General features: G+C 41.5%; 1 protein-coding gene and 1 long non-coding RNA gene across 2 annotated transcripts in view; one reads left to right on the plus strand and one right to left on the minus strand.

Moving 5' to 3' along the window:
* Nucleotides 1-23,812, minus strand: part of SV2C (synaptic vesicle glycoprotein 2C) — a 227,821-nt gene that overhangs the window by 19,218 nt on the left and 184,791 nt on the right. The window contains exons 5-12 of the mRNA XM_019462979.2: nt 22,229-22,362; nt 21,670-21,759; nt 19,060-19,170; nt 18,520-18,608; nt 14,538-14,696; nt 11,570-11,703; nt 9,882-10,085; nt 9,257-9,416 (exon numbers count right to left, since the gene is read on the minus strand). Of these exons, the coding sequence (XP_019318524.2) occupies nt 9,257-9,416; nt 9,882-10,085; nt 11,570-11,703; nt 14,538-14,696; nt 18,520-18,608; nt 19,060-19,170; nt 21,670-21,759; nt 22,229-22,362 (1,081 nt within the window). The remainder of the gene's footprint in view (nt 1-9,256; nt 9,417-9,881; nt 10,086-11,569; nt 11,704-14,537; nt 14,697-18,519; nt 18,609-19,059; nt 19,171-21,669; nt 21,760-22,228; nt 22,363-23,812) is intronic.
* On the plus strand, nt 76-10,310 carry LOC128778294 (uncharacterized). Its single transcript, XR_008423821.1, has 2 exons — nt 76-184; nt 9,206-10,310. It is a non-coding gene; the product is annotated as an uncharacterized LOC128778294 (long non-coding RNA).

The following is a 23,812-nucleotide window of genomic DNA, read 5'->3' on the forward strand; positions in this document are numbered from 1 at the left end:
TTGATTGTCCCTAAGGTCCTCCCGTCTTTACAGGTGGGGCCATTTATCTCCCACCTGCAGATTCAGCCCTGTCTGGGGTACAGAAGTCAGCTAAACCTCAAGATTGTGTCAAACCTGGGGCTGCCTCAGGATCACCTGTTGCTGTGGATGGGAGTCTGGCTACTGGGCTTTTGCCTTGATACAGGTGAGGAGGCCCCGATCTTCACCTCCATGCCAGTAATTTAGTAGCTGCCATAACTCCAATTCTAGTAACAAATTCCCTAATCTATTTGGTCCATGACCAGCATCTATCATACCTGATCACTCCCTCCTCTGGAACCATTTTCTTCACTTGGCTCCCGGGACCTACCTAATGTCTTTTCCTTTTACCTCACTCACTCAGTCTCCATCTCCCTTCCTGACTTCTCCTTATCAGCTTGACCTTTGGATTCTCTCATGTCTCTGGCCTGAGTTCTCAGAATTCCCCTCTTCTCTATCTACAAGTCGTCCTTTGGTGGTGTCATCTGACATCATGACTTTAAATTTCATCTATACACTGTAAGGACTCACCTTTTTACCTCCCACCTAGTCCTCTCCCCTGAACTCTGGCCTCATACATGGAACTGCCTAGCCGACGTCTCCACTTGGATATTTAATAGCATCTCAAACCTAACATGAACAAAACTGAGCTGCTGATTCTTTCTCCTTAACCTTCCCCTCACACAATCTTTCCTATGTAAACAAAGGCAATTCCAGGCTTTCAGTGGCTCTAATCAAAAGCCTGGAAGTCATTCTGAGTATCTTTTCCCCCAACAACTCATTCCCATACCTCACCATCCAAACTTTCAGTAATGCCTCTGGTCTGCAACATATTTTCAGAATCCAACCAACTTCTTTTTATTTTTTTAATTTTTTTAATGTTTATTTTTGAGAGAGAGAGAGAAAGAGAGAGGCAGACAGAGAAGGGCAGAGAGAGACAGACACAGAATCCGAAGCAGGCTCCAGGCTCTGAGATGTCAGCACAAAGCCTGGTGCAGGGCTCGAACTCACAAACTGTGAGATCGTGACCTGAGCTGAAGTTGGATGTTTAACTGACTAAGTCACCCAGGTGCCCCTGGAATCTAACCAGTTCTTACCCTGTCCACTGGCACTATTGCATCTTGCCACAATAATTGCAGTGCACTCCCAATTGGTCTCTTTGATTCCACCTCAGATCCTTTATAATGTATTTTAAACACAAAGGCCAGTTCTCCTTGAAAACATCCTTGAGATCATGTCACTACTCTGCTCAAAATCCTCCAATGGATTTTCATGTCTCTCAGCATGAAGACCAAAGCCTTTTGTGTCCACTCTGACCTACTGCCTCTTGCAGTCCACCTTGCTTATGCTGCTCCAGGGTAAAAAGCTTCTTTACCTTTCCTGCTAGTGGTCTCGCACTTACACCCTTGGACCTTTGCACTCACTGTTGCCTCTGCTGTGAATGTTCTCTTTGAAGTATCTTCCTGCATCTTTGCTTAAATGTCATTTTTTATAGTCGCATATTCTTAGACCATCGTATTAATAGTCATCCCCTGGCCCCAGTGCCCTCTATGCCGTAATGTAACTTTATTTTCCTTCTACTTAGGACCATTTGATATATCTACTTTGCTTATCTAATTGTTTCTTGACTGTCTTTCCCCAACTAGAATATAAGCTCCATCAAGCCAGGGGTTTTGGTCTGTTTTGTTCACTGCCGTATCTCAAGAACCAGAATAATTCCTGCCACGTGATACATATTCCAAAACCATCTGTTTAACGAATTAGTGAAAGAACACTCTATCCCCAGCTCAGGTGTCTTTCTGGCATCCAAACATAGTAATTCAAATGCCTATCAGACAATGTCAGGTTGACACGAAAACCCAACATATCCAAAATGGTGCTCATTATCTTCCCGATGCCAGCCCAAACCTATTCTCCCTTCTGTGTCCCAATCTCAAAATGCCCGTCACCATCCACTCGACTGCACAGGCAGAAATTGGAATCATCTTTGACAACCTCTTTCCACATCCCACCATCTAACCCACCACGAAATTTTGTTTATTGTATCTCTAAGTTTCTGTGAACATGTTGAATATTGATTTCTCTCCTTTTCTACCCACATTTTCTAGTTCACATCACTATTTTCAGTGTCCTAACCAGTCCTCCTGCTGCCTTTCTGGCCACTGGAGTAAACTCTCTAGCTCTTGTCTGATCTTGTCCCTCTTCCCAAAACACTTCAAGGGCTCCCCATCACCCACAGGATAATGCAATTTATAAGATCCTTCATGATCTGTTACTTACCTACTTCTGTTAACTTTTGCTTCCAGAACTTTTCAGATAGTATTTTGTGTGTCGTCTGCAATGTTCTTTTTCTATCTCTTTGCCTGGCTATCACTTACTATATTTCAGGTCTTAGCTCAGATGTCACTTCTCAGGAAGTGACAGGAAGACCTCTTCTCTGCTTTCACAGCACCGTCTACTTGCCTCACAACAACTCTGACCTGACTCTACTGTACCTGATGTTCACTTTTACATAAGCTCTGTGGGAGTTGACCCCAAATAGTGTGTTCAGTGTTGTATCACAGGCACTCAAAAAAGAAAGTAGTTGAGTAAATGAATAATATTAAAATTCATATGGAGATGGAATAGTCATACTTTCATGAGTATTCCCACTAACTACAGCTAAAAAATACTGGCTACTATAAAGCAAACATAAGACTGAAAGACAGAAGGAAAAAGCAGAGTAGCTAGGGAACTTGAGAGGTGTGAGTACCCTGCATTATAAAACTTTATTTCTATTTATTTATTCATTTTTGCTGCATTGGTCTCAGACTCGGAACCAAAGAACATGGCGGTGTGGAAATACCACTACCTACAGATTATTTTAAAAGCCTCAACAAACTCTGCTCTCTCGTGCCCAACGAGGAGCAGCCTAGAAAGGTAGAATATGTTTAGATAATACTCTTTCTTTTCCAAACGAATACCAGGAAAATTGTTGCCCTAACTGCCAGGCATACAAGCAAATGCCAAGGAGAGACCCTTCCACCTTCACAAAACGGTGACGAGGTGCCTCGATATTGCCTCTGAAGTGGTATCAGGGAAGGCTAAGTAGAGAACTGGGACTCTTGCTGGCCAGTAATGAGCTCCTTCCCTTCTCCCTTCTTCCCCTCCATGGTATCATGATCATGAGGGGAGACTGGACTCCCACTGGGGGACAGCAGTAACGAGGACACCCCCTCTTGGTTGTTTGTTAATAGAGGCTGAGTGGGGACATTGGACATCTACCTTCACCTGGCAATAATGAGGTAGCATACCCTTCTCTCCTCCCAGAGAGTTCTAGAAATTAATGGGTTACAAGAGATTTAAAGTATAAGAAAACATGAAAATGACTGCTTTCAACTGAATATCAGTCATCCTAAGAACAATTGGGAAGATCTCAAACAAAATAAGGAAAGATAATTAAGAGATGCCAATACTGAGATGACAGATATTAGCATTATCTGATAAAGATTTTAAAGCAGTCATGATGATAATGCTCCACTGAACAATTATCAACACACTTGAAAAATAAAGAATATAGGAAACATCATGACAAATAGAAAAAAAATGCCTAGTGACTGGGTTCCACAGCAGAATGGAGGAGTCAGCGGAAAGAATCAGTGAACTGGAAGAGAAAACACTGGAAAGTATCCAATCAGAAAAACAGAGCAAATAGACTAAAAACAAATCACCTGAGCATCAAGGACCTGTGGGACTGTAACAAAAGATCTTATATTTATGTCACTGGAGTTTAGGCAGAAGAAGAGAAAACATATTCAAATATATAATGGCTGAAAACCTGACAAATTTGCCAAGAGACACAAACCTACAGATTCAAGAAGCTGCATGAACCTCAAACATGGTAACCCAAAGAAGTCCACACCAAGACGAAGTCTTGAGAGCAGTCAGAGGAAACAACACCTCACCTATAGGAAAAAAATTCCTCCCTCTAAAAATGTTGTGCCTGGTTTTAGAATTCCCATAACAGTCTCTGAGCACTAATTCCACCCTCACCTACTCTGGGTAACATTGAGTTGTATCAGTCTTTAAAATCTCAACATTCAGGGCACCTGGGTGGCTCAGTCAGTGAAGCATCTGACTTCAGCTCAGATCATGATCTTGTTTGTAGGTTCGAACTCTGTGTCGGGCTCTGTGTTGACAGCTCAGAGCCTGGAGCCTGCTTCAGATTCTGTGTCTCCCTCTCTCTCTCTACCCCTCCCCTGCCCACGCTCTGTCCCTTCTTGCCTCTCAAAAAATGACTAGACATTAAAAAAAATAAAAACAATAAAATCTCAGTTTTTCCACATAATAACAGAAAGCTACAGGTCATCTCTGCTTTATTTTAAGGGGTTCCTAGATAGCTTCTGGATGGGGGCTGGTCTCTGGAAATAACCAACCATATGAATAGACAGTTGAAAAATTTAGCCCCCCACCCCACCCCAAACTTCTAGGTAAGGGAGGAGCTGAAGATGAAATTAAGTCACCAATGACCAATGATTTAATCAGTCATGCCTCCATAATGAAACCTCTATAAATCCAGAGAGCTTCCAGACTGGTGAAAGCATTCACATGGAAGCCGGGTGGTGTAAGTTAACTAAGTCCATGGGAACAGAGGCTCCTGCACTTGGGACTCTTCCTTACCTCACCCAAGTACTTTATATAGTAAAGTATCAAATGTGTTCAGGGTTGTGGAAATTCATCAATTTGTAGTTGGCCGGGCAGAAGTGTGAGTTGCCTGGGCACCCCATTTGCAGCTGGCATCTGAAATAGGGGCAGTCTCATGACACTGAGCCCTTTAACTTGTAGGATCTGATGCTAACTCCACGTGGTGTCAAGATTGGAGAACTGGCTGGTGTTGGAAAAGACACCATATATTTGATGTCAGAGAGTGTCACAGAATGAATATACTAAAATGTTTCCCTAAGCTTCTATTTCAAAAAATGGATCCCCTCACATCTCCATCAACAAACTGGATCTTACACAGACTCCACTAAAATGACTCAATGGGGATGCACTACCAGCCCAGAGTTTTCTACAAGTCTGTGTCTTTGTGAGGGTCCTTCCACTCCTTTCTCTGCCCCTGATTGTATTATGCACCGTTACTGTCCATTATCTTTCTAACCTGAGGGGAAAGCTGAAATGTCATCAAGTATCTGTTTAAGACTGCAATCATTATGTCATGTTTACTTTTGATGCTGAGGTTTTAAAAATAGAAGAATCATAGTGACACTTACACAGGAGGAAGGTGTGCTCTAAGAAATATATGGGGGTCTCTGTCCAGGTTTCTAGCTGCTAAAACTTGAGTGACAGGCATGCCTTCGGTTATTCATAATGCAGCCCTCTCATCATGCCTGAGCTTATTATGCTAAGGAGGTGACTTAGGGTGGGGCCCCTAGAAAGCGACCAGATGGGGCTGATCTAGAAAGAGCAAGTGATTAGAGGGTTGGAACTGGGAAGGGGTGGGCTAGAGATTAGGCTCTATAAAAATCCTGAACCACAAGATGCTGACATTCCAAGTTGGTCAACACTGGAAGAACTGGGAGGGTCGTGGCAGCTGGAGAAGCAGAAGCTTCCGGGCCCTTCCCTCATACCCCGCCCTATGCATCTTTTCCATCTGGCTCTTCCTGAATTGCATCTTTTTATAAAATTGGTAAATGTAAGTAAATGTTCCCTTCAGTTCTGCGAGCCATTCAAATTCTCAAACCCAAGGAAGGGGTTGTGAGAACTCCAATTTATAGCCAGTAGGTCAGAAGTGCAGGTGATAACCTGACTTGTGTTTGGCGTCTGAAATGGGGGCAGTCTTGTGGGAACTGAGACCCTAGCCTGTAGGATCTGAGGCTATTTCCAGATAGATGCTGTCAGAATTGAGTTAAGTCGTAGGACATATAGCGGTTGTTTGCTATGAATTGTAGAAAATTAAGAAAGCCCCCCATACCTGGTGTTCAGAAGTAAAATGTGGCATGCAGAGGGGAAAAACAGAGGTCTTCTTAACAAAAAGTGCTTGTAGGTACTTCCTGTTTCATGTTTTAGGCACAAAAACGTGCTATTTTTTGTAAGTGTGTCTAATTCCAATTTTTAATTTCCTTGCCTCTTTGGGAAATAATTTGGGTAACTTACGAAAAACACAAACTCAATAAAAGAGGAAGAAAAGAGGGCAAATCAGAATGAGAAGGAATGAAGCACTAGCTGGACCATGCAGATTTAGAAGAGATGGGCCCCCTTACTGCATAAGAGAGAGTGAAATGTGAAGAATTACCAATTTTTATCACAGGAAATGAAGGAACAGAGCAGCTGCTTATGAGGGGTTCCAGAGCTCCCTGCATACTGGGGGGTGGACTGTGCACAGAGGGAAAAGTACACTGTAAAGGGTGGTGTCCTGTCCTCATTGGTGTTTCACAGTAAAGGCAAACATAACCCCTAGGAAAAGCCAAAGGTATAGAACATTAAAAGAAAAGCCACCATGTGCTTGACAAATGTGGTTTTCAAGTGTTAAGTAACTGCCATATAGCACTTAGACTATACCTTCCATTATGTTCCCCAGATAGAATCATTTGGACTGGGATTTTGATAGGAAATCACTGTTAAATGGCTTCAAAAGTTACTTTTTGAGCTTGGGACCTGGAATCAGAGCGTCCTATTGTGATCATGAAGGGCAGATTCTAGAAACTGGGCAGGGAATTGGCAGTGCTTACGTTCCAATATGAAATATCACAGGCTCTAGTCAGAATTCTTGTCAAGATGTACTCTTCTGCCTTCTTGGGGAGAAGAGGCCATAGGATGCTTGCATGCAAAACTGTTGGAGTTTTCCTATGACAGATGAGCCAGAGAGCCATGGAGACCTCTTTGTGTGACCCAGAGGAACAGAGATGGCCAGAGATGGAAGAGACAGTTTTAGCTGGAAACAGAGTTGGGAGTACTAGCTCCTTCACCAGGGCCCTGGCAGTGCTGGAGGGCCAGTTATCTCTCGATCACTGAACACACTGACTTGCTGCACAGTATCTAATTACATCTGTATAAGAGCTGGAGAGTGTCCTCCAGCAAAGGTGTGGCTGAGGTGTAAACACACCTTTCGGACATCCAAGTTGCTGCCCCAGCTGCTGTGCTCTCAAATCCATCCCCACGTTCTGCTGTTCCAATAACCGAGCATGTCCGGAGTGCTACTGCAGGCTGGTTCTCGGGACACACAGGACTTGCTGGAAGCTGACGTCCCCCCCCCGCCCCCTTCAACAGCCTTGCCAAACCTTCCTGAGACTGCTGGAGGTCTGGGGCAGTCCACCCAAATATCCTTCCTCGGTCCTTTGCTGGGGCTCAGGCTTCGGGGCAACTCTCCCAGACTTCACTTCCCTCTCTGTTCTCTTTTACACAGGCATGTCCCCTAATAAAATTTGTGCATGTTTCTGTTCTTGCTTTAGTTGATGTTTAACATTTTCAACAACAGAATTAGAGCTGGCCTATGTTTCTCATGGGGGGGATCTGCCAAATTCATGGGTTTTCTTGAAGCCAGATTTTGCCATAGAGGAGTACCATCCCTTATGGTAGATGGATTAGCACCTGAGTCATCTAAAAGAGTATCAAACTCTTAAGTGCATAACAAAAAGGCATCTGACAATGCCATAGCCTTGCTTTAACATTAAGGGGTTAATTTTATTTTATTTTGAGAGAGAGCGAGAGTGTGAGCACACACTTGGGGGAGAGGGAGAGGGAGAGGGAGAGGGAGAGGGAGAGGGAGAGGGAGAGGGAGAGGGAGAGGGAGAGGGAGAGGGAGAGGGAGAGGGAGAGGGAGAGGGAGAGGGAGAGGGAGAGGGAGAGGGAGAGGGAGGGAGAGAGATCCCAAGCAGGCTCTATGCCCAGTGTGGACTCCAATGTGGGGTTTGATCCCACGACCCTGGATCATGACTTGAGCCGAAATCAAGAGTCAGATGCTCAACTGACTGAGCCACCCAGGCACCCCAGGGTGTTATTTTAAATGTATAGTTTAATCTACCTCTGGGCCCTGTTTGCAAGATGAAGGGTTGATAAAAGAATACTCAATTAATACTGCAGAGTCTTAATGAGTCCTAATCTCTCTCTCTCTCTTTTGGCAGCACCCTCATCCTAAGGCCTTTGGCATTTGCCCCAGGAGCTCACTCACAAACGAGAATCAATGTTTGTTGAATGAATGAAGGAGATGCTTTATGTGGAATACGTGGTTCCTTTCAGAGCCTAAATATTCAATAGGAGGTTACTTAGAATAATATTTGATTAGACATCCATGAGAGTTTGAGATGTTCTTCGGGAGATGGGTATATACTTCCGCTAGTGTTCTATACGCTCAGTGATAGATGTTCATGAAGAAGAAATCTAAGCTAGAGAGTCTGGACAGGCAGAGAATGTACCCCATTGGGGCCAGTAAACAAAAGGAGGGACTCGGGATCAGTTGAAAATTCTTACCCCAAATGTCTGCATAGTCCTAGAAAAATCCCTTCTCCACTTTGGAGTCCAGAGACTACTGACCCTATCCTCCAGCAGAAAGGGCTTCTGTGGTGACAAAGTATACATGAAATTAAAAAAGGCAGAGGCCATTTGTCTTTGCTCATGTCAAATGGAAAAACAGGGTTTCTATTCTTTCAGTTTTTCAACTGCTATAGCTCTACCCCCAAACTCTGCCTTTTAGCCCCTTCTCTGATAAAGGTGTAGTCTTTTTATCTCCACTTTGGGTCTGATGCATACTTTTCTTCTAATAGCAATCTGTGTTGTTGCTGTTGTTGTTGTAACTGGAATGTGGTGGGCTTCCCTCCAACAGACCAGGAAGGTCAAAAGATATGGTCTAGAGACTTCTGCGTGGTTGCTTAATACAGAGCTCATGTAGACACTTGCAAAGGAAGGTAAGGACCCTCTCAGGACTGATTAGCAACTCAAAATGTGGGTCAAAATGTGGGTTAAATCCTGCCCCTCACTGCTTCATTAAAGGTTCCTCCTATTGTTAGCCACCAAACTAAGTCATAGACACAATTAAATCCCTTCACCGGTTTCACTGCCTTATTATTTCTTCCACTAGCAACTATATTCCCCTACATTTTCTTTTTAAGAAATAGGAGTGAAAACTACAACCTCATAAACCAGATACTATTTTTGGATTTTCACTTCCTTTGGGAAATGACAGTTTGGCTTATATTCTATGACTTTTCAGTGGTCCCATGAAGCTCAGAGCACCTCTTCCTAGAGGCCCATTTTAACATACCTCCGGTCTGTGGGGTACAGTTCCACAGTGACCACATCAAGAGAGTTCCAGGCCGAGATGGTCAATCCATTATACAGACACAGCACGCCTACCATCATGGATTCACTGCTGCCCAACCAAAGGAAGAAACAGCTGATCCCTGAAAGCACCATAGAACCACCTGCCAATGAAGAACACAAAAGGCTGGAATGTTTCTCATCATCTTAGTAGACCAAGAACCTTGGGTCTTTGACATCTCTCAGCAAAAGTGAATCCCAAGGGGAAGGTGTAGGCTTGACTTCATAAAGCTCAGGTACAGGTATGTTCACCTGTATTAAAAGTTTGCCTCTTTAACAGCCTTCTAAACACAGCAAGCATGAAATGCACATCATCAATTACTCAGCTACTTAAGTGGAAAAATATACATTAGTCACACATAATTAGTTTTTCAGGCTGTTAACTCATGGAAGCTGCTCAAATAAAACGTAATTAGACATAATTTCTAGTCTTAATGAAAGGTCTTAAGGGATTTCTCCTCATCTCTGTGGGATGCAAATCCCTAAGAGGATAGGGAGGACAGTGGGAAACGGGCTCCCTGTGGATTGCAGGGGCAGCTCCTTTATTTTACATGAAACCAAGCACATACCCAGCATCGTTAAGCGCCCAATTCTGTCCATCAGGAGAGCAGACACGATGTTCCCTGGCAACACTGCCAGTGTCCCCAGGAAGTTGACAAAGTAAATCCAGTAGGCACTATAGTCATCATCAAAGGTAATCTGGCATCCCGTCTTGTTGTGAAAAAACAAGCAGTTGTGAAATTCGCTATCAATGAATTTATATGGCTCAAAATCTGTGGACACAAAGACAATTTATCAAGCTCTTTACAGTTCCACACCAGTATAAAAAAGCCTGTCAAGAATTCAGGAAAGAGTCATGGTATTGTAAACTCCTTGAGGGCTTCAAGGTCTGGCCAAAGCACAGGGACTGGTCTAGAACGTCACATTACAAAGTAGCCTGAATGAAGGATATGTTTGTCGAATAAAGGAATAAATTAAAGAATCCACTTATTTTCTGATTTCTTATGGTTGGCCATTGTTAATTATGTTACTTGCTTACTTCTTTATAATGTTACTTCGTTCTAATTATCATGTTACATAAGGACTATCATTACAGTACTAATAGCTTCCCTACTACAATTACAAAAACAATTTGTTTCAGAATGCGCAGGAATCAGTCTTGTCGTTGCTATTTTATGGGCTCTGAGGCAAAGAAAAGGAACAGGACTTTCCCAGGAGGAGGTCCCGGGACCTCCCGTTGAGGTCAAAGTGGAGGAACATACAAAGGAACAAGAGTTCCTTACTGGAACCTTGTTGGAAGGTCACTGCTGAATTTTTTTTTTTTTTCCTTGAACTTGGATCTGTTCAAGGAGCGGGTGCAGAGGGGTGGCTTCTGCTAAAAGACAGTGGGAATCAAAACTGTTGCTGTCCTTGCTCATCAAGATCTGCCTAAAAAGCTGGTCTTCCGAGGTTGATTGGGTTAGAAGACAGTGACAGCACTCTTTACAAAATCCCGAAGGCACCTGATTCCACTCTGATCTGGAGCCGGGCAGCATTGGCTCCTGTCTGAGCACCAAGAAGGCAGGGCTGCCAAGAGCGGAGCGCTTTACTCCCGCCAGTGTGGGGCTGTTATTTTGGACTCATAGGACAGATGGACCAGAGTGTAGGAGTGGGAAAGCATGAGCTTTGCAATCAGATAAAACTGGTTCCAAATGTTAACTGTCACTAGGTCTAAGAAGGCAGCCAAATTACTTAATTTTGCCAAGTTTCCACTATCATCTCAACAAATGAGATAATGAACATCTAATGATAGTGAGTAGGAACCAGCATACAGTAGGTGCTCTATCAGTGTTTCCACCTCCCCCTCCTATTTGTCCTGGAGAGTTTTCCAGACTCCATTACATGGATTGCATTAAAAAGCTATCTGATTAAGCATGGCCATATGCGGTCCGTTTCTGTTAACTGAAGTTCAGGCATGATCACTTAAGCGGACATCAGAATATGAAACCAGGATTATCAAAACAAACAAACTACAGGTTAATTCTTCTCTTCAAAATTGCTCAAAGGATTTTTTTCAACTTTGAACTTCAGCAAATCCAACGGCATTAAATCTGATGGGAGACAAATAATGTAAGCTTAACCTGATTAAGGAAATTCATTCCTTTACACTTTAACATCTACTTTCCCCATGAGCCTCTGCCCACACAGGGGTATCACGTTTCTGCCAAGAATTGGGCCATTTGAAGAGGCCCTAGGCAGGGCTAAGTAGCACACCTACCTGTGTTATCAAAAACAGTGTCAATAAATGTGCAGTTCTTGAAGTAGGTGTTGACTGAAGTCACATCCTTAAAGGTGCACTCCTTAAAAACTGAATCTTTGAAAGTTACGGATTTGAACTTGATCCCTAGAAATCTGCCCAACACACACAAAAAATTCTTATCAATGGTTATGTCCATCAGGGTTCAAAGTGAAGTCAAATGGGTTGAGAGATCTGATGCCCCATTTATAAACTCTCCAAAAAGGACACTGGCCTTTGAATTTTCTAGGCTCTTAGCTTTCCCAACTTTTCCTCATACAGCCTGTCCTTCGGCTATCTCATTGCTCACCAATATGATTTTCCACCAGAAGAGATGGCTTTCAAGATAACTTCATTAAGCCTTTGCAATGTTGGCATAAGATTTTGTGGAGTATCCTATTGACGGTACAGTGTTTGGAGTTTGCCTGTGGCTACTGATTCCTTATTTTTCAATCCTATCCTTTCGTTCCTGCTCATATGCCTTTATTCAAAAATTCTCTCTTTTGGGGTTAAAGGCTCTAACTTGAGAATGTGCTCTCATGCTCACTTTTAATGAAAGTCTGTTTGCCAAGCTAAAAACTCAAGACTTATTCATTCTAGTGTAGGGATTTTCAGTGATTCTGAAGAGAGGACATAATAATTCTACTTCATTTATGTGAGGGATGATTGACTCAAGGCTCAAGAAACTCATAAGTTACACTCATTTCCATGAATATTTTTCTTCTCACAGGTATTCCTTGAGCCAAGCAGACTGACTAGAGAGCTCTGCTCATTTTTGAAAACTTGTAGATGTTTCTGGGTGCTGCTGTGGGCAGGGATTATAGGTGGTGAACAGGATTAATAGTTATGATGATCCTAACATCTTAGATGTCCGTGTTGGTCAGGGCCTCTAAGAGACATAGATTGATAGTTATCAACGTGTCTTGGTAAGTTATTAAGAGACCATGAATGTATACTTAGCCAGTCACTGAGAAGAAAATGCTGGTTCAACTGTAGAAGAAGTTATTATACCAAATAACACTCCTATTAGGAACAGAAAGGGTCTGAGCTGCCCAGGCAAGGAAGCTGACTGACTTAAGATCTATATATTCTTTAGTACTTTCAAAATTGTTCTCACCTTAATGCCTGATTGCATTCATCAGCTCAAAGTGCACTGTGGCCTAACAGATCGCCATCTTAAAAAGTAATCTTATATGAACCTCTACTCCAGGGGTCTAGAGTAAAACCATCTAAACTATAAATTTTTCCATTAAAGAAGGGTAAGTAATGACGCATAGTAAGAATATTATCAATTTTCTGAAATAGAACTGAATTTAGAAAGGGGAAGCAATTTTTTAGGTTTTTTTTTTATGAGTGGATAATATATACATAGGGTACACAAGGTACAAAGATCAAAACATCAAAAAAGGATATAATAAGTCTTTCCCCACCCATTCCCAAGCCACCCAGTTCTTTTCCCCAGAGATAACCAGTGTAGCACAGGTTCTCGTGTGCTCTTCCAGGTTCTGTATATGGACTGCCAGCAGACAAGACAAGTTATTCTACACTTTTTGCTTTGTTTCATGATAGTCTACACCCCGGAGGTTATTCCATACCAGTACCATTGCATGGAAAAGAGTTGCCATTTTATGATACTGAATAGGAAAGCTATTTGGAAAAAATGAGTTAGCTGGTGGTATTTCACTTTTCCTAAAGGACAAACAAATAAATATTCTATCATCTTCTAAAATAAATATGTATGTTCTACAAGGATTTTAATACTATTAAACTTACTAACCGCTCTATGGCTAATGTAAAACATTTCTTAGTGATGACTGAATAGTTGGCTTAGAACTTCAACAAATATCATTTAAAATATGTCAGAGACACAAACGTATTAGACATTCTTAACAGAGTAACAATACTTTAAAAAATAAATGAAGTAAATTTTTACCCTCAATTAGAGAGCACTTGACTCTAAGGTTTTGGTGGAAAAACCAGTGCAGACTTGGGCTGGTATTTTATGTGGGAGAGTGAAGGTGATCCTACAGGGCTTGGCTAAGGATTAGGCCCCTCATGGAATTGCCAATTTAAACAATTATCTCCTAATTCATAATTCTCCCTTTCATTATACAGACCGTAAACATCCTATGGAATTCTTTCTTTTCCTTCCAAACTAGTTATGCCCTGGAGGACCTTGTTCAGTTTTTTAAAATTTTTACTTTTACTTTTACCACTTCTGCATTTGGGACAACTTCCTAAGAATGATGTTAACCAACAGGAGCTCATACCGGCAATTATTGGCTCAGACAACGACTGATGGAAACAATGACCTTGTCTGTATCTTTCCCTCCCTGAAAGAATGGACCAGAGCCACCTTCCTGAGCCAGTTCTCTCCCCTTATCAAGATGCATTCCAGATTCCATCTTCAAAAATGTCCTTTGCTAACTTATTCCATATTTTCAAAACCCTTAACTTTGGGAAACGATTCCTGTTCTCTGAGAGTCTTCATGATACAATTTAATGCCAATTATTGATTTGGCATAGGGAGAAGGAAGGGGTTCTGAAAAGTGGTCCCCTTTTTCAGGGATAGGAGACAGGCATCAAATGACACTTGACATTTCTTCTCTGGATTAAATTACACTATAACCCATATTATTTTCTCACACTCTACGCTCTTCTCTTCCGTAACTTATTTTTGTTGCTTTCCAGGGTCTCTGTAAATTTTCTTTTTGTACCAGTCGATTCCCCTAAATAAATGTAAAGCAGCTGTTTCAGAAATAGTTTTAAGTAAAATACTTATATACATGTACCGTATCTTTAAAGCCCATTTGGAAGTTTTTAAGTTCAATTTGAAAACGACTAAGTACAAACTAAAACAAACAAACTGTGCATGCTTTAGTGCAGTGAAGGCCAATGAGAAATACATTTAGAAAGTTACGTTTAGAAAGTTATTTCAAAGTTTCTGGACCTGCCATTGTCGTATTCCGCTCCAATATGCAACTCATTTGCTATTGTCAAGTTAACAGTGAAATTTGAAAATTTTTCTCTCTCTATCTTTTCGATTGGCAACACATTCGACTGCAGATGTTTAATGACATCAGGGAACCAAACAGATAATCCATAGTATCTGCAACGACAAAAACAAGAGTGAGTTTGTAAAGGTGCCAGCATACCAGTGGCAATGACTGCCTCCCTGACATTTTCAGAGAGGTGGTGGTTCCTGGAGAAGCACTTCTGACTGTGACTGTCTCCCTGTAACATTAGGAATCATTAAACGGTAATCTGTATTGCCCCCTCCTCGCCATGGTGAAATCTGCAAAAATCAAACTAGAGAGACGACTTGACCTAAGGAACCTGAGATGTATAATTTCTGCACTCTTCCTTTGGAAAGGAACATGCAGCCTATATCAACCACATGGCATCCTGATGCTGAAGTTTTTCTCATCACCCCAGGCTCCAATGAGCAACCTTGTCTCCCAGTCTGCTTGTACTAACTCCTAGAATCCAAAATGTGAGTACCCTTAAAGAATGACCTCCTTACTAATGGGGAATATTTCTTGGTTTCTACACTACTGTGATCCTGCTAGTCTGAGGGCAGAGAACCATTTCTCAAGTGATTTGAGGCTGGGAAAAGGGACATGCAGGTTATTTCCCTCTAATATATTATTAGATATAGATAAAGATTATTATTAGATATTATATATATATATATATATATATATCTAATGTATTATGCCTTACCTTCTAATGTATTATGCTAGCATATGACAACTAAGTCATGCGGCTGGGTTCTTCAGTACAACAGCTACTAACCACATGTGGGTACTGAGCAGTTGAAATGTGGCGAGTGCAATTGCTGGGTCATAGGGTAGTTCTATTTTTAACTTCTTGAGGAAACTTCACACTGTTTTCGAGAGTGGCTGCACCAGTTTGCACTCCCACCAACAGTGCAGGAAGATTCCCCCTTCTCCACATCCTTACCCTTGTTTCTTGTGTCGTTGATTTTAGCCCTTTTGACAGGTGTGAGATGGTATCTCATTGTAGTTTTGATTTGTATTTCCCTGATGATCAGTTATGGTACCTCTTCATGTGTCTGTTGGCCATATCTATATCTTCTTTAGAAAAATGTCTAGGATCCAGCAAATTCACTACTAGGTATTTACCCACAGAATACAAAACTACTAATTCAAAGGGATACATGCAGCCTGATATTTATAGCAGCACTATCAACACACAAATTATGGAAGTAGCCCAAGTCCATTGACTGATGAATGGATTAAGAAGCCACACACACACACACACACACACACACACACACACACACACTAAAACATTACTCAGCCTTAAAAAAAGAATGAAATCTTGCCATTTGCAATGTCGTGGATAGAGCTAAAGAGTATTATGATAAGTAAAATAAGTCAGTCAGACAAAGAAAGATACCATATGACTCCCCTCATATGTGAAATTTAAGAAACAAAACACAGGAATAAAGGAAAAAAAAAAGAGGCAAACCAAGAAAAAGACTCATAACTGTAGAGAACAAACTGACGGTTACCAGAGGGGAGGTGGATGGGGGGATATGGGAAATGGGTTATGGGGATTAAGGAGGGCACTTGGCGAGATGAGCACCAGGTGTTTTACAGAAGTGTTGAATCATTATATTGTACACCTGAGACTAACACTATACTGTGTGTTAACTAACTGGAATTTGAAATAGAAACTTGAAAAAACAAAACAAAACAAGACATGTGGCTAGATCGAATGAGATGTGCTATACATGCAAAATACCAAATTTGGAGACTTATGAAAAAAAGAACTTAAAATTAAGTCATTAATCATTTTTATATTGATTGCACATTGAAATTACACTATTTGGGGCATAATGAATTAAATAAAGTATTACAATTAATTTCACCTGTTTCCTTTTATTTTCTTTAGTGTGGCTGCTAGAAAATTTAAAACGACACATGTGACTTGCATTTCATTGCTGTTGGACAGTGCTGCTCTAAGATGGTGGTTCCCAAAGAAGGGTCTGAGGACCAGGAGCAGGCATCAGCATCGCCTGAAAACTTGTTGCAAACGCAAACTCTCAGGGGTCATGCAGACTGACTGCATCAGAAACTCTGGACAGGGAGCCCTCTAGGTGATTCTTCTGATGCACACTTACCTAAGCCTGAGTGACCCCATCTCTAATTTGCGAATGATGACAGTACTCGCCTGGTGGTTACTCAGGTTAAATGGTTTGCCAAGGACCTAGCACATAGTGAGTGCTCAAAAGACTAGTTTTTATCATCATCGCTGTCATTAGGATTTCTCAAACATCTCTGCCTTGGGATTCCAGAGATTCCAAGCCCTTCTCTTCTTAGACCATGAATTAATTACTTAGTAAATCTAATGATTTAGAGCGGTGGCCACTAAATCAGAAATGACTCATGGATGCACCATCTATCACAATGCTTTTTACTCATATACACGGGACAAAAATCTTTAAAAATGGCAACAGTGACGGAAGCACACTACCCTGGAACATACATCATCAGTGACGTGGAGGAATTTCAGCCAATATTTTATTTATTCAGTAAACATTTACTGAACATCCACTAAATGCTAGGCACTATTTGACATTTCAGGGGTATTATAGGGGAACCATAAAGTTTAAAATGTGGTCAGTCATAAGTAACAAAATATAAACAAACCCGATATTACCATGTAAATCTCCACATTAAGAGTAGAACTTTCGACAGGCTTATTTTTGTACCTAGCCAAGTGTTTACCACATAGTAGGAACAAAATACCTGTTACTTTTCAGCCTTCTCTGCCTTCATAGATTAATATGCCTTTTAGAACTTGAGTGGGAGTAACTTTACATATTCTGAACCAACCCTCCTAACTTGGAAATAAGGAAATAAAACTTGGGAGTGTCTTCAGGTCACAGAGCAGGATGAGATATTAGGTCTCCTGATCCACACTTCCCTCCTCTCTCCCTTTACCACACACCATGGCACTGCAAAAGATTGGTTATTTTGCAGTTTACTGTTTTAAGTCAGGGATGTTTAGAGATAGAACCTGGGGCATACATGTCGGGCTCCCCTAGGCACTAAGAGCCTATTGACCTAAAAGTGTAGGGCATTCTCTAACTGCCTCTTTTAAACAATAAACTAGGCAAAATAGAGTTGGACACAAATATTCTGAAACTATTAGCAAACAAAATTCTGGAATTTTCTTCCTACCTCCTCTTTTCTTAGAACACATATATGGTGGTTTTACTCATTTAGCAACTATTTATTGAGTGCTTACTATGTACCAGGGGGATATGGCAGTGAACAAAACAGCTTAAAAATCCCTGTTCTCCCAGAGCTTCCAGAGAGAGGGAGATGAGCTTTATTCTGTGCAGAATGAAGATACTTTTTGTATATTAGAAATGGAAGGTGCTTGGGGTGGGAGGGATAATAAGGCTGAGAAGGGGGTAGGAGGTACTGAGGGGCTGCAATTAAGATAAGTACTTAGGGAAGGTGACCCTGAGAAGGTGACCTCTGAGCAAAGTCCCAAAAGAGGCGAGAAAATGAGCTGGACGGTATGTGGGGGCAGTGCCAAGGCAGTTCCCTAAGATGAGAGCAGTTCTGGCATGTTCGAGGAAAAGCAAAGAGACCAGTGCGGCTGGTGCCGAGCAAATGAGGAGAGAAGGGTGGAGAAGCCATGGGGAGCAAATCACCCCTGGTCTCGTCGGGCTTTTCAAGCACTACTGGTTTTGCCACCCAGCTTTAGGACAAATAAAGGTAAGTCGTTTATAAAAACTATAATTGTCAGCAAATCTAAACTGGAAAAAAAAAAAAAAACTTTCCTAGCACATTAACAGCATCAAACAGTATAAGAAAGGAAAGCAGTGTGACTGGGAGTTATAGGGTGGAAATGTACAGATTTCACTCACGAAGAATTTAAATATTACTTACCCAAAGGACAGGGTGAACCAAACAATTGTAAGCTTTATTGTATTATCCCTGACTGGGTAGTTGAAACATCTCATGAAAGTCAACCAAATCTGTGAAATACGCAAGAGTTAGTTTTCTTTCACAGTTAGCCAGCCAATCCACTCCCCAACCCCCTCCACCAGTTACAAAAACACTGAGTTTTCTTTCAACCAGATTCATTCCAACTTAAAATGTAAAACCTGAAGGCTGTAGGGAACCAAATACTGCAAGTTTCACCTTTTAGCTTCCTGCAGGCCAGTGGGCAAAGTAACCCAAGACCTCAGGGCACCCCATCCCAGCCAAGACTCCTTGCCTAGCACTTTTCCTTCCCAAAGATGGAATGTCTTGGCTAGCCTGCTTATCCCATGGGGATCCTTTTACCTGGTGCTAGTGCTGGAATTAGGTGACCTGGGCAGAAGCGGGCACAGCCCTACTCATGGAACTCAGTGCAATCAATCCTGCTTCTGACCAACCTCAAATGCAACAGGTTGGGCAGCAAGTCAGGGCACACTTTTTACTTACTCCGTAGAGTTCTGTCCGGATCCGAACAAAACACCTCCGGTACCATGTTCCTGTGTCACTCTCAATTTCAATCAGTTCATCTATTTGTTTTGGGGTTTTGATTCTGTTTACCTGTAAAGAGTGACACAGGGTAAGTGCTGAGTTCTCTTCTCTGAAGGCTTATAATTTGTTTTGAAAGAAGCAAAACCCAACTCCCACAGAAAGTATATAATCACTCCATTCATATATGAGACTATTGGCACAAGTATACAGATCCCAACACCACCTAAAAGAAGCGAATGAAAGGGAGTACCATAGAGTAAAGGGGAAGAACAAGTAGCAATGGAATAATATGAAACCAAAATACCCTTCTTTGAATCTTAACCACAAAGGCACACATTAGCAGATAAAACATTCAGAGAGATTAGCTTCTGGATTAAGAATTATTTTGCTTGGAAGAGTCCAGGCCAGATGGCTTTCCAGGGGAATTCTACCAAACATTTAAGGAAGAGTTAACACCTATTCTCTTGAAGCTGTTCCAAAAAATAGAAATGGAAGGAAAACTCCTAAGCTCTTTCTATGAAGCCAGCATTACCTTGATTCCAAAACCAGACAGAGACCCCACGAAAAAGGAGAACTATAGACCAATTTCCCTGATGAACATGGATGCAAAAATCCTCAACAAGATATTAGCCAACCGGATCCAACAGTACATTAAAAAGTTATTCACCACGACCAAGTGGGATTTATACCTGGGATGCAGGGCTGGTTCAATATTCACAAAATAATTAATGTGATTCATCACATCAATAAAAGAAAGGACAAGAACCATATAATCCTCTCAATAGATGCAGAGAAAGCATTGGACAAAATACAGCATCCTGTCTTGATAAAAACCCTCATGAAAGTAGGGATAGAAGGAACATACCTCGAGATCATAAAAGCCATATATGAATGACTCAATGCTAATACCATACTCAATGGGGAAAAACAGAGAGCTTTCCCCCTAAGGTCAGGAACGAGACAGGGATGTCCACTCTCGTCACTGTTATTCAATATAGTATTGGAAGTCTTAGCATCTGCAATCAGACAACATAAAGAAATAAAAGGCATTCAAATCAGCCAGGAGGAGGTCAAACTTTCACTCTTCGCAGATGACATGATACTCTATATGGAAAACCCAAAAGATCCCACTAAAAAACTGCTAGAATTGATTCATGAATTCAGCAAAGTTGCAGGATATAAAATCAATGCACAGAAATCGGTTGCATTCCTATACACCAACAATGAAGCAACAGAAAGAGAAATCAAGGAATCGATCCCATTTACAATTGCACCAAAAACCGTAACTCAGGAATAAATCTAACCAAAGAGTTGAAAAATCTATACACTGAAAACTATAGAAAGCTTATGAAAGAAGTTGAAAAAAGACACCAAAAAAATGGAAAAAGATTCCATGCTCCTGGATAGGAAGAACAAATATTGTTAAAATGTCAATACTGCCCACAGCAATCTACATATTCAATGCAATCCCTATCAAAATAACACCAGCATTCTTCATAGAGCTAGAACAAATAATCCTAAAATTTGTCTGAAACCAGAAAAGACACTGAATAGCCAAAGCGATCTTGAAAAAGAAAACCAAAGCAGGAGGCATCACAATCCCGGACTTCAAGCTCTACTACAAAGCTGTAATAATCAAGACAGTATGGTACTGGCCCAAGAACAGACACTCAGATCAATGGAGCAGAATAGAGAACCTAGAAATGAACCCACAAACGTATGACCAACTAATCTTTAACAAAGCAGTTAAGAATATCCAATGGAATAAAGACAGTCTCTTCAGCAAGTGGTACTGGGAAAACTGGACAGCGACATGCAGAAGAATGAATCTGGACCACTTTCTTACACCATACACAAAAATAAACTGAAAATTGGTGAAAGACCTATATGTAAGACAGGAAGCCATCAAAAGACCTATTGTTGACATCATTTATAAGACACTGAAGATCTTATTTACGTTCACCTCATGTCTTATGATATGTCTGCCTAAACCTCTTTCAGATAAAACATTATTAGTCAAATTGTATATGACTGCATATGTAAAAAGATTTAAAAACCATTGTTCCTTCAAAAAATTCTATGCATCCAATTTTCAGTAATTAAAAAATTTTTTTTTAGTTTATTTTTGAGAGAGAGAGAGAGAGAGAGAGCGCGAGCAGGGGAGGGGTGGAGAGAGAGGAAGGCACAGAATCTCAAGCAGGTTGCAGGCTCTAAGCTGTCAGTACACAGCCCGATGCGGGCTCGAACCCACAAACCGTGAGACCATGACCTGAGCCGAAGTTGGCACTTAACCAACTGAGCCACGCAGGTGCCCCTAATTTTTAATAATTTAGACCAGCATTCCCCATTGAGAGTAAATTTTGTAACTAGAGGATGGAAGAGCATTCCATGCAGAGTGAACAGTACTCACAAGGGCAGTAAGTGCAACATGTCTCAGTGAAACAGAAATATGAGGAATTGAAAGATAAGCGTAGCTGGTGCAGAGAGAGAAAAATCCACAATCTGGCCTTTTCAGGAAAGGTTTCCTGGCCCCTGGCGTAGAGGATTCTCTGAGAAGCAAGTACTCACCGAGAATACTTTCTCAGGCTGACCCCGCGCTCTCATGTTTGTATCATGAATTAACTTCAGAATCATCCAAGCTTCATCATGTTTTCCAACCTAAGAAATGCAAATAGACAGTGAGGTGCGAAAAGATGAAACACTCATACTCCCTGATTTTCCCATAACCATCTTGTGTTGTCAGATCAAATTGGGTGTAACTGTGCAAATGGGATATCCCACTGGATATCCTTAAGGACATTAGCAGTTCAGTGGATGGGTGGACCTGTAACTATAAATAACATCTTTGGCTGCTAAAATTTCATGTATAAAAAAATAAGACATCTTCTCTTCACTAAGTGAAAAGTTACTTGCTTCGGGAGGAACATTAGTGCTTTCTGGCCACGAGAAAGCTTTTTCACACACTGGTCCTTTAAAAGCATATCCCCATGAAGCCAACCCCTCCATGGTTCCATAGCAGCAAGGGAAAACGTACCTCCTAAAGAGGTAAACACACTTTCCTAGAATTCGCAAGGAACTCTTTCCAACATATGTAGCTTCCTTGAATATTTGTAGTTATAGGTGTTACCTCTAACAAGAACCGTGGGCTTTCAGGCATGAATGTGAGGGCCACCACTGAGGAGACACAGGGGAGCGCACAGACTATCACGAACACACGCCAACTATGAAACTGGTAGGCTGATCCCATGCTGAAGCTCCATCCTGGAAAAGGAAGAAGAGAAGAGTGAAGGAGAGTGACCCTCAGACTGCCTGCTGGGAAAGCGAGGACCCAGCCATCATCGTGGGTGTCCACACTGCAAATTTATTAATCAAGTCTTAATAGAGAAGAACGGCCCAACGTGGGGATTAGCCACAGTGACCAGCTCAACTACACAACTACTGATAGGAGTGGTGAAAGAAAAACCAAAGGGGTCAGGGCTTAAGTATGGGGATGCATGTGTGCTTCTGTACAACCAAATTCCAAAGGCCATGATGAATTTGGAATGCTTTTTTCCAACAGACCACTGTGATGGGCATTTTGGTTTGCTCCTCCAGTCGCTGACTGCCCACTCCTCTCCACCCTGCTGTGTGCCAGGAAACAGACCACTATGAAGGGAGTCAACTGGTTCCCTTGCCCATTGGCTTCCACTGGGTTTGGATAAAGGAAGCAGGGGCAGGAGAGCAGAGAGTGGGGACAGGACACTTATTTCCCTTGCTTCCCTTCTGCCTTGCCCTGGCTGGGTGGAGGTTTGGCATTGGTTATGCTTGCCCTCTGGGCCCTTCTTCTATGGTCACAGCTCTTGTCAACTTCTGGCAGTCCCTCCCTCTTCTTGCCCTTTGATGCCCAGATGGGTACAAGATGTCCTCCTGCTACAAGCTCCTGGGTACTTTATTATTCCCTACCAGTTTCTTTTAACTGTTTCCACATGACTCTTTAGTGATCCCTTGAAAGGGTGTCTTTGGTTTGCTGCCCAGCACCCAGACCAGTACAATTATTAAGAAACGGCAGTTGTGGTATCTTTCCATATGCACGTGTCCTAAAATAGGTCAAGAGAATTTTAAATTTCTAAATAGTATTTTTACTATAATATATATAATAAAAACAAGCATTATGGGATACAAACAGAAAACTCTTTAAGAACTAAAAGAAAGCCAATATTTGGATGAGTATAGAATGGTTAAAAGCTACATTCAAACATAATTCTAAAGGAGAAATAATGAAGGATAAAAAAATCTAATTGAAAACAGAGAGGAAATGTATACAGGCATGGGTGAATTATATTAGGCAAAATTTTAGTTTTTGGCATTGCTTGGCATTTATAAGTCCTTCTGTGAACAAAAGTCAGGCCATCCCTAAGAGAGCAGTGTAATTATTCATTATTTACACAAGAGCCAAGTGAGATTCTGAGGGTGACAACTTCCTCAAGGCCACAAAGCTGAAGTTACATATCAGAATCTTCTCCACCAGGATTTGAGGCCACACTCAATTTCATGTCTATGCACACTCACTCATAAACAGAATTTGTTGACAAATGACATAAACATCAGTGACATGCTGTATCAATCTTAGATTAATAAATATTACCTGGGAATTTAACACATGAGGATTATATGAACTGGTAAATTAACCGCATCATAAACTTCAGGAGAGGATGTCTACTCTCAGTGTTCT

This window comes from Panthera pardus, unplaced genomic scaffold, assembly GCF_024362965.1.
Source record: "Panthera pardus isolate Hobbes unplaced genomic scaffold, ASM2436296v1 HiC_scaffold_2, whole genome shotgun sequence".
Classification (NCBI taxonomy): domain Eukaryota; kingdom Metazoa; phylum Chordata; class Mammalia; order Carnivora; family Felidae; genus Panthera; species Panthera pardus.